Source organism: Perognathus longimembris, chromosome 2 (assembly GCF_023159225.1).
Source record: "Perognathus longimembris pacificus isolate PPM17 chromosome 2, ASM2315922v1, whole genome shotgun sequence".
Classification (NCBI taxonomy): Eukaryota; Metazoa; Chordata; class Mammalia; order Rodentia; family Heteromyidae; genus Perognathus; species Perognathus longimembris.
Genome location: NC_063162.1, coordinates 46974696 through 46992369, shown reverse-complemented (window position 1 = coordinate 46992369; position 17674 = coordinate 46974696). Strand labels below are relative to the sequence as shown.

The following is a 17674-nucleotide window of genomic DNA, read 5'->3' as shown; positions in this document are numbered from 1 at the left end:
GACCCATCCCCACTTCAGCCTCCCTTTAGGGGACAGTTAGCAGGACAGCAGGAAAGCAGAACTGGAGTGGCTCTAGGAGCCGGCTCCGGTCCCTCTTTGGGGCCCACCCTCACTGTACCTGCCCAGTGGGACTCCAGGTTCTGTAGCTTGTTGAGGACATTTCACAGCCCATGACCCACGCCGTGATCCATGCAGATGGGTGACACTGGCAAGGCAAGCAGAGCTGTTCCTACCCCACCTCTAAGATGGGGAGAGACAGCTAGCACTGTGGAGGGTGTGGGAGGCAGGGGAAATATAGAAGAGGCCATGGTCTAGTGTGAACAGGGTACCTGCAGAGGTGGGCGCTAAGGTGTCATGAACCACCCAGGGATGGTGGAGAGAGGAAGAGGGTGTATGTGTGGGGCGTGAGGTTTGTCAGTTCTGTTTCTGATCCGTCCCTGTGGGGGTGTTCAAGACAGCCAGCCATGCTTTTAGAGGGTGACTCCTCAGATAAAACAGATCCCACCACTTCCTTACCCAGCCATTCCTGCTCCGGAGCCTGTGTGGAGGGCTGGGAACTACAAGAACTGGGCAGAGAGGGGCCGAGGGAGGGATGTTGGCATTGGAGCTGCCAAACAGGCCAGGGTGTCACACCCCTGCAAGGTCTGGGGCCTCTGCAAATAGCATGCTAATTGCACTTAGGATGAGGCTAAATTAGGAGGTGTCTGAATCACACCACGGACACCCTCTGGTCCTTGGGGAAGATGGAGCATGGGGCGCCAGGAGGAATTACACCATGGGACTCAGCCATGGACAGAAAATCCTAATCATCACCACGGTGGCAATAAGAGCTGCAGTGAAGGCAACTGGGGAGAAATTAATGGGAAAACGCACAGATGGGGCTGTCCTGCTCCCTTCCTGTCCTCAGCGAATTGGCTTTGAACGCAGCTTATATTTTCCTGGGGAGCCTCAATCTTGGGGAGGGGGAGGATGGGGGAGAGTGACAGAAGCTTTACAAACAAACCCCCTGTCCACTGGAGAGAGATCATTCAGGCGCCAGGAAGTCTGGGGACTTCTGTGAGCACACAGGTTGTACAAAACCTGTAAGCCCTGCTAGGGGACAGAAGCACAAGAGAACATTCTAGAAATAAGAGCAACTGGGACGGGCACCTTGGCCTAGAGAATGGGCAAGGGCTGTGCTGGCTTCTTCATGTGCCTGGCCTCTGTTGCTCCCTGGACAAGAGCGCTCTCTCTCTCTCTCTCTCTCTCTCTCTCTCTCTCTCTCTCTCTCTCTCTCTGCAAACCCCCTCCCAGTGCCTCTCTGAACTACTTCATGAGTAAAGTTAGGTCTGGGGTGGGGCTTTTCCTCTACCTTCCCTGGGGGCTATTCAGTGCAAAAATGGGTGATTTCCACCCATATCCTAATTACCTGTGTGGCTAAAGGGAGAGAAAGGTTGGGATGGATAATGGAGTGTCCAGAATCTTCCATCTGCCCCCTATGGGTGCTAGCAGCCACGCCCACCTCTCTCTGACCCTTATCACTGCTTTCTAGTGCTTAGTGTCTGGTCCAATTGCTAAGGACAGCTAGATGTGGAGATCTACAGGCTGGGCAACATCAGTGAGGAGAGAGAGTTCAGAGCATCTGTGATCACTTTCCAGAGGGGCAGGGAGGCAGCATTCCTGTCTCCACACAAAGCAGACCCCTAGCTACAGATGCACAGGGAAACTGGTCCTGTCTCCGCTCTACATCCTCCATCCTACCCGGACCGGTAACTGAGGATGCCAACTCAAGGGAGCTCTGGGGTAGGGGGTCCTCATCAATGAGGATAGATAGGGACTCAAGAGAGGGGGTAGTGACTTTTTATGCCAAGGACTCCTCCAGCAGTTTGCTGAAGTCCACAGACCTCCTTCTCAGAATGCTTTCAACTGTATAATATAAAGTAAAAGAAAATAGCCCAAATTGCTGAGGGCCAGTGGCTCACACCTAAAATCCTAGCTACTCAGGAGGCTGAGATCGGAGGATCACTGTTTGAAGCCAGCCTAGGCAGGGAAGTCCATGAGATTCTTATCTCCAATTAGCAACCAAAAGGCCAGGATGTGGAGCTCTATGGCTCAACTCATAGAGTACAAATGCTCAGAGACAGCATCCAGGCCCTGAACTCAAGCCCCAGGATGGGCACAAAATAAAATAAACTAAAAAAATAAATAAATAAGAAAATGAGGGTCAACGTCCACTAGCTATTCTGAAATACAGTTATCCAAGTGTTTGAAAAGCTATCTGTAGTTGTGCCCCTGTTTTGGAATGCCTGAAATAATGAGATTCAGCAGTGGATCTGACGTCTCATGTAATTTCAGGGTGAGGCAGGCACATAGGGTGTTCTGAGATTCTTGTCACATGAAAGGATCACGTGGGAGATTGCTTCTTGGGGTCAACATCCCAGCCAGCCACCTGCGCTATACTGGAGTGGCGGCTGGATCTACATCTGTAAGTCAGGGAGGGCCCTGCAGGAGCAGCACGACCTTTGGGGAGCTGTTGTGGGGAGGAGCACAGTGACACAGCAACCTGGACAAACTAACAGGAACAAATGTGAAAATAAATTTAAATAACTACAAGGTTGTGGTGGTGGCTCCTGACAGGCTCGGAACACACGTGGAATGGAAAATGAGGGTGATGGATAAAAATAAAGACTGGGATTAGCAGGGGAACCAAAATGATCACTGCTCCTCCCCCTCGACAAAGCCAGCATTCCGGACCATGGCGCCTCTAGATCCCACCTCTCTCTCTCTCTCTCTCTCTCTCTCTCTCTCTCTCTCTCTCTCTCTCTCTCTCCCTCATTTGCTTGCTTTCATTTACTGGTGATGTCTTCTCCTTGGGGAGGTAGGTAATTCTGATCTCCCCCCCCAGCCCCCTGTCCCTCCAATAAATAAATCCTGTCATCTGCCTGAAAGAGAAACAGGCTGGTGGCAGATGTGACTCTGATCATGTCTGTGGTTCAGGTCCAGGTTACCTCCCCTCCTTCCTGCTGGCCACACCGAGGCTGGGAAGGGGGGACCCAATCTTTATGTGGGTCTCCTAGTGGGACCAAAGCCTCTGTGCATTCGCAGGGTTGGGGGCACCCCCTTGGAGGCCCGGGCCTCTTGCAGAAGCAGGCTGGCCTTTGCCCACACGGGCAGAGGATCTCGCTTCTTTCTGATGGCCCCAAAAGAGCCACTATCTTGCATTTTTCAGCAGTTCTATCTGGCTGTGTCTGCCCCTATCTGTGCCTTATGATCTCAGCAGAGAAGTGGAAGGGAAAATCAATAGGGTTTGGAAAACAGATGGGAGAGATTGGAGGAGCTGTACCTGCAAATGAGGAGCCCTCTGGCATATGCACGAAGCCGCCCAGGACTGAGATTCAAGGCCAATCTCCATGATCCACTAGCTGTGTGATCTTATTCAAACCTCTTAACTTCTCTGAACCTTCTTGGCTCTCTGACAAGGGCAAAATAGCATCTATTTTCCAGGACTGGTGATACTAGTCCTAAGCATTAATATATCCAGAGTGCTTTGGATGAGGCAGGCCTAGTTCTAAACACACAAACATGCACACACTCCTACCTCACAGCAGTTCTGGGCAGTAGCTGTGGCCACTGTCTATTTTACAGATAAGAAAACAGAATCACAGCACAAATACGTCCCCTGAGGTCCCACAGAGCCAAAGTGGCAGAGCCAAGGTTGCAACCCAGGCAGCCTGGCTTCAAAGCCCTCATGTCTATTTTTAAACCAGCAGTCTCTCTTATCCTGGACTGTGAGGGCTGTTCTGGGTAGATGTGTGGGCATCTGGGGAAGTGTGGATGAGATGAGGACCTGGACCGTGTGCCTGGGGCAGAGCTCTGGAAGGGAGGCTGTGCCAGTGCAGGTCAGGCCTGCCCTGGGATATACCAGGACACAACCAACACCTTGCTCTCCCCGCCTGGGCCCTCTCAGAGGGAAACCAACTTGATATGTTGTCATAAAGACTGCCTGGCCCCACACATGGTTTTCCAGTGGTGGATACCAGGCTCAGAGGGCACAGGACTTGACAGGGCAGAGCTGGGCTGAGAACCCAGTGGGTGCTCTTCCTGCCACCTTCCCTGCGTGGTCCAGGCAGGTCTAGTAGTGAAGTGTCAGAGTCAGCGTTCAAACTCCCGGGCCCCCTTCAGATAAGGTCTCAAATATGTAGCTCAAGCTGACCTTGAACTTGAGATCCTCTTACTGCAGGCTTCCAAATGCTGGGATTAAAGCTGTGACCTACCACAACTAGTCTTTTGTTGTGTTGTTTTGGTTTGGTTGTGGATCAAATTCAGGGCATAGCATGTGCCACCAGTGCCCCTGGGACCACTTTGAATGTGACAGCCTATATCACAAAGACAGGAGTGCTCAGGGTTCACCTGAGAAGAGTTCTTTTTGAGGTACTGGGGTTTGAATTCGCAGTCTTCCTGTTTGCTAAGCTGGTGTCTACAGTACCCTAGCTGCATCCCCAGATTTCCTCTGCAAGAATTCTGAAGGGCACTGGCCTTGGACTTTCAGGCATATGGTGTACAGGTTGGGATTCCTTGGTTTCTTGTAAATATTGTGCATGGAAGATGGCAAACCTGCAGAGAGCCTCCAGCTGGTCCTGCATAGCTCTGCTGATGGGGAAAGGTGCAGGGACAGCATTCCTGATAGCTGCAGGCAGGACTGGCTATTTTCAGCCATTTAGCCCAATGGGGTGGGGTCCTATTCCAGGCACAGAGCACTGAAAACAACTCCCTCCCTCCCTGGTATTTGTGAAACAGCTGAGGCAGGGCCAGTCTCCCTTAGAGGGGCAGGCACATCAACAATCTACTGGTGTCTGGGTAGGCCAACTGCACAAAACCCCTCAGCCATCCCAAGGAAGTCTCCAATATAGAGAGGAAACCAGGCTTCCTGAGGCTCAGGGGCCTGTGAAGAAGTAGGCTGGTGGCTGCAGAGGCAGGCCAGGAGAGGCCGAGAGAAAGCACAGGGGCAGGCAGAGGGCAAAAGCATAGGTAAGGGTGGGTGAGAGACAAGGGGATGAACACATAGCTTATGTGCCACGGATCTACAGAACTACAGGGAAATTGAAATCTCAGGGCAGGCGATGGGTAGGTAGGGGGGAGTGACGCTGCTGAGCCTGTAATTTGAAACTTGGAGATGAGTTCCCACCCAGGCTGACTTTGGGGGCTTTTGCATCTGCATTACAACCATCTATTTGCATCTCAACTGTCACTCGGTATAAATGAACTGTTGTTAGGTGCAGCCCACCCCACTCCTCCTTTCTTCCCAGGCCCTCAGTGAAATTCTATGGCCAGACAAAGGAGGAGAAGAAATTACTCCTTGAGATTTGACAATGAATGCAGTGGAGTCCTTGGGAGACAGCAGCAACCTCCTCATTGCATTTCTGCTGTTGCCAAGGGGCCTGGGGGAGTCTGAGATCCAGTATGATGCTGTGCAGGGTCTCAGATGAGGGGGTACAGACATCCTTTAGGTGTTGTGAGTTGTCAGCCTCCTGTGTAGGACCCATGGCCACAAAGCCCCTACTGAGAGTTTCAGCTGCTTCTTCCTTCCCTTCCTGGGTACCACCGCCACCCTTTACTGTCCCATAGTGGACTCTTGGGATCATGGTTCCTACCCAGCCTGGGACTCCGCTGTGTCATGGTGGTCCAACAACAACCATCATCAATGTGTTTCCCTTGCAGAGCAAGCCCACCTGCTGCTGGGCTGGCATGTGGACCCTTCAGTGCCATAAGGAGACATAGATCAAGGATTTCACACACTCACTTTGTCAGACCACAACCACAGGGACAGCCAGCGACTGCCCCCTTGGTGCTGCAGAGCCCAGGACCAAGGGATCTGGTCTCTGCTTGCTTTCTTCCACAGGCCAAATCTGAGCCAGACCAGTCACCACAAACCTAGCCACAAATCCCAACAGATAGGTTCTCCCCTCAGAAAAGGGATGAGGTCTTGTGGTTTTAGGTCTCTTCAATAGTTGTTTCACTGCCTTTTCCCCAGATCTCAGATGCTGGGCCAGGCCAACAGCCTGCATCTGGCTCTCCTGTCCCAAAGAGGCTGAGTCCTGAACCTTGGCATGCCTTCCCCCAGTCTTCCCTGAGCCCGAATCCCTCTGAGTTCTGCTGATGGCAGAAAAAAGAGGCACTAAGTAGCACAGATGAGACACAAGGCATATGAGACTTTCTTCCTCTTATTGAGGGTGGAGCCAAGGCTGATGAGGATGGAGGATTGGGGTACAGCCCTACTGTACTGGATGTGGGACTGGATGAGGCCTGATGTTTTCAGGACCCACAGTCAAGGTCTGTGGGTGACTTCTCCCTGTTTGTCAGTGTTCTTCTCTGCACCTCCATGGAGAGGAGGCTGAGCCTCCACAGTGAGACTCCGGGCCATGGGCTGGGGACCAACAGCCACGGAGCCAATGAGCGGTCCTTGTAGGTTCTGAGGTCTCTAGTAGCTGTGCTATCTAGGCAGTGTGCATCAGAGGTTGTACCCCTGTAAGTTCCTGGAGACACTGCAGACAGGTTCCCAGTAAAGGAAGCCTGAGAGAAAACTAGAGGTAAGGTTAGGACGGCCTTGACCTCTGTAGCCAGCCCTGGGAAGTAGGGCCTGCTGGATACTCACAGGACCCAGCTGGAGTGGGAAGCTGCAGCTGGCAAACAGTGAAGATGGCAACGGTTTTTCTATGCCAAGCCCTGAGTATGACTCCATCCCTTTCTTCCTCTCCCATATCTCTGGCTCATGCCCTCTGGTGCAGAGTTTTTTCCCATTGGCCCCAGCCTGCAGCTATGAGAAGTCACAAGGCCAGCTGGTGCGATGAAGTACTAAAGACCTGGCACTCAGCCCCCAGCTGTCTCTCTTCCTTCTGCAGTGACACATTGAACTGCACACTATGCCCTAGAGTGACCACAAGTGACCACATAGAGCAGGCTCCCTGCTGGCCCCTGCTGGACAAATAGCCCAAGTCAGAAATGAGCTTGTGCCTTGAGGGGTTAACTTATTACTGCTGCAGAAGTGGACAGGTACATTCTCCTTTTCATTTGTTCTGGAACACATGCACAGAGCGAGGCTCAGACAGGGTCATTCATTTATCTGAAGTCACAGAGCTGGTAAATGGCACACTGGACTTAAGCACAGGCTCCATGTGCATACACACAGCTCCTGCTGCCTCCCTGCTGGGTTGCCTCTGAGATCAAGTGCAAGTGCCCAGGCTGGGTCTCAGTCCACTTGCCCATGGCTTGATCCCTGCGTTGTTCCTGTGCATTACTTCTGGGTCCACCACTAATTGCAGGTTTCTGCCTTCTGGCCTCTATGGGCCCCAGGCGTGGCCACCAGTCTCCCTGCACATTCCAGGGCTCAGCCAGAGCCCCGCCCCCCCAACCAGCTGATCTGGTCCTCCCAGCTCATGGATCACCCTCAGCTGAATCTACACGTCCCAGACTATGAGTCCCACCCTGGCACCATAGTTTCCCTTCCCATGGCTCTTATTCTGTAAAACCAAGAATGAACTGTGTTCTGAGATTCTCACTCACACAACTGTCTCTAAAATGGGGGTTCTGGCATACTATGGTAGGGGTAGCAACATGACCTGATGTTGTATGAGAAAATATTAGAACTTCAGCTGGGTGCTGGTGGCGCACGCCTGCAAAACTAGCTACTCAGGAGGTTGAGATCTGAGGATTGAGGTTCTAAGACAGCCTGGACAGAAAAAGTCCGTGAGACTGATCTTTAATTCATCACAGAAAAAGCTGGGAATAGAGCTGTGGCTCAAGTGGTAGAGTACAAGCTTAGAGCACAAAAGCTCAGGGACAGAGCCCAGGCCCAGAGTTCAAGCCCCAAGAGTGGCAAAACAATCCACCACCAACAACAACAAAAAACCAAACTCTGCCCAAACCTTATTTCCTTATCTCTACTTTTAGGAAGTTCTGCATTGGTATAGCTGTTTTAAGATGTTCAAAATCAAATTAAATGAGCACACTGTTATTTCCTTAGGACAAGGACCGTAGGTTATAGTTGATGTTCCCAAGGGGCCAAGTCTAATTCAATACACACTTTAGTTACCCCAGATGGGCAGGCATGAGGTGACCAGGCCACAGATGGAGATATGTATGCTTAAGCCCTTGGGGGTGGAGGATTGTTGGGGTTCAGCTTTGGCCTTGAGGGGGAAGGGCAGAGGAGAGCGCTCCCGAGACGCCGCCCTTTCCCCAGCCCTGGGGGAATGCGGAAGCAGGCCACAATTCTCTGGGTCCGGAACCAGAAGAACTGGCTTTGCGACCAGCCCCCCAACTTTCTCGCCGGCCCATGTGCTCTCCATTCTCGCGGGCTTTGCCCCTGGGGTGGTCCTATCCAGGTGACGTTAGCTCATGAGGGGGTCTTATGACAAGCTCGCCAGCCTATCACCAGCTTTTGGTCAATCACCCCTTTTCTCGTCACCCCTACTATATCAACTGTTAGCCACTCCCTTATTAAATCAGATTTGCTCTTGAAGTGTCTCTGAGACCCGTCTGTGCCTGGCTTCCTTCGAGGGTAAGGAGGGAGGACAAGGGATCTTGTACGGCTGCGTGCACCTGAGGTCTTTCCTGAGCCCCCCACTCCACTCTAGCCTTACCTGCGGGTAGGGTGACCAGGGAGAGGGTGAGAAAGGGAGTGATTAGAGTAGAGCCTGACCCCCCCCGTGCCAGGGGAGGCGACCTGAGCCCGGCATTTTGGCGGCCCAACGTGGGGCACAGAACCCACTCAAGGAAGTCCGTGGCTCCCGTTAGACCCTCAGGGAAATTGGAATGGAAACTCCGGGACATGCGGTCCTCCCATCCGGGTCATCAGAGACGATGGGACAGATTCAAAGCAGGCAAAGTAATTCGCCCCTTAAAATCCTGAGGTTCACCCTCCAAAACGTGGGGATGAGTATTTCAGAACCCTGTGCTATACGAATTTGGGAGGAGTTGACCCATAGGGTCCCGTGGTTCGCTGAGGCCAACCCACTCTTGTGGGAAACTTGGGACCGGCTAGAGCAGGAGCTAGAGAAGACGGAATGGGGAGAAGAACTCCCACTCTTGGCCCTGCAAGCTATTAAGACCCTCAAGGCTTGCTTCTCCTCAGACCCAGGGGAGAGTCCCTGGACTCAGGAGAGGGCAGCCGGAGGGAATTTTGGTCCGGAGGGGGCCCCCGATGCCCCACTCCAAGAGGCCCAGGGACGAGCGCGAGCTTGATCCCCGGGACCCCAATCCAGACGCCGCTCCCGCGGCAGCCGAAAGGCACACATCGCTGCCGGCTCGCTATCCCTCCCCCACCGGAGGCCGGGCTCGGCTCCATACATATGCAGATTCAAGGAGCCCGGCTGAGGGGCAGCAGCAGCCCAATGGCTGCAACAGCAGGCATTCACTGAGCTGGGACGACTCAGCAAATCTCAACCTGGTAGCCATCTCAGCCTCATGGCGGCCCCAGGAGATACAAGATTTCAGAGAATTTAGGAGAATAGTTCTTGAGGGAGGGGGAGCGAACACCCGCTGGGGGGAGAGCCTACTCGAGGGCATGGCCCACCGGTTTTCTACCACTCAGGAGTGGAGAAACCTGGCCCGGTCACTGCTTGATAGAACAATGTATGAGGAGTGGTGTTCCCTTTTCAGATATGAGTGCTATGCTCAGGCAGAGAAGACAGATAATGGACCTTACTTCACCAGTAAGCCTTTACAGGCCTTTTTCCAAATGTGGAATATTAAACATACCACTGGAATACCATACAACCCAAAGGGTCAGGCCATAATTGAGAGGCATAATAAGACCCTGAAGGATCAATTATTAAAACAAAAAGGGGGGGAAGCCCCCATGACCAGCTGAGGACAGAGATGTTTACATTGAATATTTTAAATTTTTCTAAGGACCAACCTCTGTCGGCTTTCCAGAGACACTGGTCAAGCCAAACACCCTACTTAAAGGTGGAAGTCCGTTGAAAGGACCCCCTCACAGGGGCATGGCGAGGCCCAGACCCACTTATCAGTGCGGGAAGGGGCTTCGCATGCGTTTTCCCAACTGGGGAACCGAATCCAATCTGGATACCAGCTAGAGACTTAAAATATTGTTCATCAGAATGACTACCCAAGGGCACTTGCCCTTGAGGGATGTCTCTCCTTGTTTCCTCTCAGGAAAGCAAAGACCATGGTGGATTTTTCTATGGAGAAACGGGAAAGCCTGCCTGTACCGGCGATGGACCCAGTGTCGGCCCTGTTTCTTCCCTGGACCTTGCCTGGCGCCCTTTGGAGTAATGTTTGCTGTGGCAGCGTGGCCCACAGCCTTGCACAAGAACCAAAGGGAAATTTTGCACACTGTTGTTCCTCCCTTCGCTCCCCGCTTTGCCGCTTATCTTAGGGGCCCCCATTGGAGGGAAATAGGAGCTAAAGGATTTGGACACCTTAATGTCTTATGATAAATGTTTACAATAAGCAAGGGATTGGCACCTTGCTGCAATGCTTACTATAAAGTGTTTACTAACCTCAATTGTTAAGTTACCAGCACCCTGGCTGCCAAATCGCCAGGACCTGAACCTACCTCTACCTCACCATCGAGGAAAGGGAGAGCCATCTGCACTACCTTGAGTGACACCAGAATAGACTAGGATTCCTCTATTTCCTATGGACTAAGCCAGATAAGAGACCCTCCACTGCTTTGTGCCCGTGTTGCAATTGATCATGTGTTACAGTTGCTCATGTTTGCATTTGCCTTGTATTACGATAGCTTATGCTCATGTCTGCTTTATGCTCCCATTTACATTATGTTTACATTGCCCTGTGCTAGACACATGGGTCTCTTATATTGTAAAGCGATAGGCCAGAGCTGTCTAGATAACAAGTGGCCTTTGGCCTTTTAGCCATCTAGGAACCCCATGAGGCTCGTCACACGACCATTAGGACCTGCTGCTCACTGAGGTCCACTGGCATGAGAGAAAAATTATCAGGGCTTTCTTTCAAGTGCCAATCCCACTCTCCCTGACTTCACTCAGGGAGAGTTCACTGGCCAGCCTGGCAGGCAGGTTAGCCTGAAGAGCAAGGGCGTTAGCCCAGGACGGGTAAGACCCCCCATGTGGGGGGCAACCTAAGACATGGTGCGCCCTCGAGTAGGGCGCCTCCTGCTGTTCAAAGAAAAAATAAAAAATAAAAGTAAAAGGGGCAGATGTTGGGGTTCAGCTTTGGCCTTGAGGGGGAAGGGCAGAGGAGAGCGCTCCCGAGAGGCTGCCCTTTCCCCAGCCCTGGGGGAATGCGGAAGCAGGCCACAATTCTCTGGGTCCGGAACCAGAAGAACTGGCTTTTCGACCAGCCCCCCAACTTTCTCACCGGCCCATGTGCTCTCCATTCTTGCGGGCTTTGCCCCTGGGGTGGTGCTATCCAGGTGACGTTAGCCCATAAGGGGGGTCTTATGACAAGCTCGTCAGCCTATCGCCAGCTCTTGGTCAATCACCCCTTTTCTCATCACCCCTACTATGTCAACTGTTAGCCACTCCCTTATTAAATCAGATTTGCTCTTGAAGCTGTCTCTGAGACTCCGCATACACCTGGCTTCCTTCATGGGTAAGGAGGGAGGATAAGCGATCTCGTATGGCCGCGTGCACCTGAGGTCTTTCCTGAGCCCCCCACTCCACTCTGGCCTTACCTGCGGGTCGGGTGACCAGGGTGACCAGAGGGTGAGAAAGGGAGCGATTAGAGTAGAGTAGAGCCTGACCCCCTGTGCCAGGGGAGGCGACCCGAGCCCGGCAGAAGATGGCTGGGGAGGCTGGGTGGCAGGGAGCAGCCCATAGGAGCTGACTGGGCACAGAGAGGAGAGGGGCTCCTGAGGGGGCAGCCCAGCCAGCAGCAAGGCCAGCAGAGGCCAGAGAGGATCAAGTGAAGGAAGCCCAGGCTGGGAAACCTGAGGAATTTCTGAGTAGGGAAGGCAAAGCCAGGTCATAGATGGAGTCCTGCATCTCATTAACACAGCAGCTTTGGCTTTGAGGGGCCAGAGCTGGGACACAAGGCTGGCAGCAGGGTGGGTCTTGAGGGGCAGATGCCATTCCCATACAGGCCTGGCCCTTCCTCCCTCCTCATTCTTCCTCTTTCCCTCTCTCCCTTCCTCTGATGACATGGGGTGTGGCAGGGCTGCAAGGGGGGGGGCAAGGTGACACAATTGTCCTGCAGCCTTCTGGGTACTAATTCCCCCACCCCCAGAAAACACTCATGTCCTTTCAGTGAGCACCTTGCATGAAAAACAGGACCTACATTGTGCTTGAATCAAGAATTGGGCTTCCTGTTTAAGATGTGGCTTATCTAGAAGCCTCTAGTCTTGGTAATGACGCAAGGGTGGGGAGTACACTTGGAGTCTGTCATAATTTTGGTTGTTGTTGTTGGCTGCACTGGGGTTTGAGCTCAGTGCTTGCTTTGGAGGTGCTCTACCACCGTGCCACACTCCAGTTCTTTTCGCTCTCATTATTCTCTTGAACAAGGTCTTGCTTGCCTTCCCTGGGCTGGCCCAGATTGTTATCTTCCTATTTACACTTCCTGCGTGGCTGGGGTGATAGAGGTACATCACCACACTCAGCTTCTTATTGTTTGAGATAGAGTCTCTGGAACAATTGTGTCCTTTTTAGCCTTGAACCACATGCTGGTCCCAAGCTCAGCCTCCCAGCTAGCTAGGATTACAGGCATGAGCCACCACACCTGGCCTGACTTTCTAAAATTGCGACTTTCGTGCATGCTTTTTAATGCATACAGATGGTTAGCATGAAGACCATATCATATGCCTCCTAGGTAAATGCCTGCCTATGGCAAGTGTGGGCTCAGAGTGGAGCTGGCACGTTGCAATAGTTTAACTTCTTGTGGCACTATTTATCCACAGAACATAGCAGGAAGATGGTACAGGCTTGTTTCTATTTGCTCACGAAGGTTCTGGAAGAGCCTTAGCCATCCCTCCCAGGGCTGCACAGCGCAGGTAGGGGCAGTGAGTCTGGACAGGGCCCAGTGTTCCGGGGGCTCACCTCGTCCTTGTCCACCACCTGGATGAAGAGGGGGAGGGCGAAGCCGACCTGCGCCAGCTCCGTGATGGCCACACTGTACTCGGAGCTGTTGAACTCCGGGGCGTTGTCATTGATGTCAATGACTAGGATGTTGAATGTTGTGGTGACTGTGGCATCGGACGGGGTGCGGTCATCGTTCAGCTCTGTGCCCTGCAGACAGAGGACATTTACCCCGGGGTGAAGATGGCCACAATCACAACCACAACTAGCTTCTATGGGAGACTTTGTGGCTGTTAGACATTGCTGGTCAAATCAAACTGTCCCATCTAATCCCTACCATGGCCCCAAGAGGAAGATCTCGTTGCATTATTAACATGTCAGGAAACAGAGGCTCAGAGAGGTTAAGTAGCTTGTACAAGGACACACGGCACGAGTAGGTTCAAAACTCAGGCAATGAAATTCCAGAACTGACAAGGAGATGAGCTGGGAGGGCAAGAGAGCTCTGAGGGCTCATCAAGGGAGGGAGGGAGAGGGGCCAGTCTATTCAATTTGGCAGCTTATAAAACTAAGGCCCTGTGCTTAGTGGTTAATGAAGACTTACTTGAGGGCTCCAGGCATGGCTCAAGTGGTAGGTAGAATACTTTCCTAACCAGAGCCAAGCCCTGAGTTCAAGCCCCAGTGCTGCCAGGTCATATAGCTTATGCCTCTCTAATCTAAACTCTTTAGGAGGCTGAGATGCAAGGGATGGTGGTTAAAAAACACCCTAGGCCGAAAAGTCTTCACAGCCCCAAAAATAATCAGCAAAAGGCAGAGCTAGAGAAGTGGCTCAAGTGGCAGAACTCCAGCTGAGCAAGTGGAGGCTCTGAATTTAAATCCTAAGCCCCCACCTCAACTCACTTGAGCACTTGCAAACACTACTCAGACAGAAAAATGGAATAATCTAGACTGTTAGGCATCTAGACTCTATCCTGAGCCCTAAGCCCCAAAGGATCTGTTCCCAGATCTGACCTCAAGCCTTAGCACCCATCTGTCTGAATGAGGCTCTGGAAGAGATGGCTCTCACTTGCCCCCAGGGAATTGGAGGCCCTGCCCCATGTGAGAGATCCTTGCTACACTCTTTATATAAAGGCAGGGCACGGGGCCCTGTGGTGAGGTGGTGGCAGTACCAGGACCAGGGAGGGGCTCTTATTCTGGCTTTGGTTGGGGGAGGGGGCAGTACAGGAGGGAGCCTGGGAGGGGCCCTGTTGCTGAGAGGAGAAAGGCTGTGTTGCTGCATCCTCTGGGCTGATTCAGACCTGCAGACAGTGTGAAGAAGGGGCAGTGAGCAGCCAGGGCCAAAGGCCATCACTGACACAAGCCCTCAAGCCCAAGGGAGCAGTGAAGGGCCAGCCGGCTACCCGTCCTCCCAGGAGCACACACAGCAGGGGCCCCCTTCCCCCGGACCCTTGCTCTGCTCTCTCCTCACTCGTTTGTGGCAGGTCTCTTGTGGCCCAGGTACCATCCAGCCCCTGAAATGAGCTTCCTAGAAGCCAGGTATGAGCGGGGAGTGGCTGCAGGGGTGGGGGGCTGTGGGCCATAGCACTTTCCTGGTGGGGACCCCAGCAGCTTCTGCACCTTCCCCGGTCTATCCTTGCTACTTCCTCATCTAGGGGAAGTCAGACACAAATGGGCCCAAATCCCAGGCAAGGGGCAAAGTCCAGAATTCAAGGGGACCATAACTGAGAACCGACACCCACAGACAAAGGGAAGGAGCACCTGAAATCCTCCCTCAGGCCTAGGGTGGGACTGGAAGTTCAGCCTGGGTGAGTGGTGGTGGTGGACATGAAGAGACCAGCAGTCCTGCCCTGATGACCTCTGTCCCCTGCCCCTGTGACTCTGCATGCAGTCGCTGGTTCGGTACCGGGCAGAGCCTGGGTGCAGTGCCCAGCAGCTGGGCCCTCACCTTCACAGTCAGGATGAAGCCGTGGCTGTACAGGGGGTTCTCCCGATCCAGCAGGCCGTTCAAGGTTAGTGCCCCGCTGATGTAGTCCAGGGCAAAGATGCTGTTGGTGTTTCCTGCAAGAGAGAGGCATGGGGGTGACGTGGAGTTGGGGCGGGTGGGCCTGGAGCCAGGTGATGGCAAGAGAGCAGAACCTCTGTGGGCACTGGCTTAGGGGAAATGGAAGGCACTGGCCAGCAGGGGTCCATGCGAAGTAGTTAAGGGCAGAGAGAGAGTCAGTGATAAGGACCTCCAGGGGCTCTTTCACAGCTTATAGTTGTGTGTTTTCCTTTTTAATACAGAGAGCAAACTTCAGGCTCAGCCTTCCAAAGGGACAGAGACCAGCCAGGACCCCAGCAACCGAGTTCTGTTTCCCTTGTGCTTATTTTTGTGGTTCCCCTATTCTATTCTAGCCCATTCTTCTATGCATTCATTCCATTCTAACTTTCTATTTGTGGCAATAGTTTCATGAAGTTTTAAATGAGAAATGGTGGACACACACACATTTTAATTATTAAAGTTAAAAGCACATATTTAAAGTCCTGGCAAGGGGTCGGTGGTGGTGCTCAGGTCGTACAGCACCTGCCCAGCATGTGCAAGGCCCTGGGTTCAGGGCCCAGTACTGCAAGAATCATACACAAGTGACAGCAGCCTCAAACCAAGGCACTTGAACCCCCCCACTCCCAGCTTTCCCAATCTTCTCCCTCTGGGTCTCCTCTGCTTCCCAACCTGTTTTCAGCCAGCCTCTCCTCTTCTTCTTTCTCCTCCGACCCCCCTTCCTCCCCTTCCTCCTCCTCCTCCTCCTCCTTGGCCACCCAGCTGACCCCTGTGTTCCCTCAGTTGCTGTGTGTGTGACCCTGATCTTTATGCCAGGCTTAAGTTCCCTGAAGATGGCAACTGTGTTGTGAGGACAGCTATTTCCCAGTCACCTGTCTCTCCTGCCTCCAACTCCCTGTACCAGGCTGAGAATGTACTGGAAACTTTACTCAGTCTGCTCGTTCATTCACAAATCCAGGAGTCCCAGGTAGGTTGTCCTGTGGCCAGGTCCCCATGTGGCACTGTGGATGCTGATGTCCACGTCCCAGGAGTTTTGATGCTATCTAGATGGGCAGCTGCAGCCCGGACCCAGCACATGGGGGATGCTGGTGTCACTGAGGTCCAGCAGGGGGCACTGTTCATAGGTGTGAATGCTTACTTGCTGTGTGGCCCTGGGCAACTTAGCTAACCCCTCTGTTCCTTGCTTTCCTCATCTGTAGGACAAAGCTAACGATGGCCTCTACCTCATAGATGTGTGAGGATAGAATGAAGAGAAAGTATGCAAACTCTGGCTTGAAAGTACTTTGTGCTCTTAGGGGACAGGCAGAAATAGGGACAAGGAAGGATAGACCAATTTCATGAGGGAAAATTAACATTGGAGCCTTCAGCACCCAGAGCCCAGGATTGTGCCTCCTTCCTCATCCTCCCTGGTCCCAGCAACAAAGGAATCAGCATACAGTAAAATTAACAAGGAACTATTTTAGGCTGCACAGCGGGGGCTGTCCACAACCACCCCATGCTGAGCTGTCTGCCTGGGCTGGCCAGCCAGGCTTTCATGGGGTGGGGTGGGCGCTCGGGGTCTCCCCTCCTCCCAGCCTCTACAGGAATGTCGCTCAGACTACAGGCTCTGGGGGTGGGGGTGGGGGGTGCTGTCTCTGATTTAGTATCCTGCCACCTTCTTCCTGGTTGGGAATGGCTGTGCTTGTCAAGTGGGGAGGACAGGGTGGGGGGGGCGGTACAAGAGAATGATGATGAGAGTGTCTATAGCTAGGAGAAAAGGGACTGTTCCATTCATTCATTCATTCATTCATTCATTCATTCATTCATTCAGCAGTTACAATGTTTCTGCTGTAAGCCAGGAACACACTGCAGTCGGGAGCCAGCTCTCAGTCTTCCTAGCTCAGGCAAGCCGAGGCTGAGGTGGGACACAGCAAGGGTGGGCTGGGGGCGGGGGGACGGCTCTAAGTCCTGAGGCTGCTCCCCCACACCCAGGTTGGCCCTCCTTCCCAGGCTCCACAGCCCGCACCCCATCATGCCAAGTTTCCATATAAATTTATCCTTTTCAATAAAGGAGCCTATCAAATGTTTAACTAAATGTGATTTAATTTTTTATCTTTGTGAGATTTTTTTCTCCTATAAATCATTCACAAACCAGAAGGCTCCTGCTGAATGATGTGCTCTTGTGTTTAGTTGGAAAAAAATGGAGCTCTCAACCCTGGCACACTCGTTGTGTCTCTCTACTTCGCACCTGCACACTGTCCACTCCCAACCCGGAATCTGTCCCCAACACATACACACCCCTTATACTCGGCTAGGCAAATGACTTACTGGCAAGTACCCCCAACTGGTACATAGCCAAACAGACTTGGTACCTTCCCACATGCATGTGTGCACAAGAGTTTTCCACTGTTCTATCTCTGTGCTTATCTAGAGGGTGTTCTAGACTCCTGCCAGACACAAATGGCAAACTTCCAGGGCCAGCAGGCAGAACAGGCTACATCCAGGCCTGTGGATGAGGCCCTGGCTTGGATGCTGCTGTCACCATGGCAACAAAAGCACTCATCAGGATGCCGTTGGGCAGGGGCAGGGGGCAGAGAAGGGCCTTATGCCCTAAGCTGAGAAGGCCAATGGCATGTCTCATTCAAAGATTCTCTGGCTAGCTCATTCTTCTTTC

General features: G+C 52.7%; 1 protein-coding gene across 4 annotated transcripts in view; it reads right to left on the bottom strand.

Moving 5' to 3' along the window:
- The window catches only part of Cdh23 (cadherin related 23), a 360605-nt gene that overhangs the window by 168697 nt on the left and 174234 nt on the right, over nucleotides 1-17674 (bottom strand). For all 4 annotated transcript variants that reach the window (XM_048338969.1, XM_048338966.1, XM_048338967.1 and 1 more), the window contains exons 10-11: nucleotides 14929-15041; nucleotides 13008-13196 (exon numbers count right to left, since the gene is read on the bottom strand). In XM_048338969.1, coding sequence (XP_048194926.1) covers nucleotides 13008-13196; nucleotides 14929-15041 — 302 coding nt within the window. The remainder of the gene's footprint in view (nucleotides 1-13007; nucleotides 13197-14928; nucleotides 15042-17674) is intronic.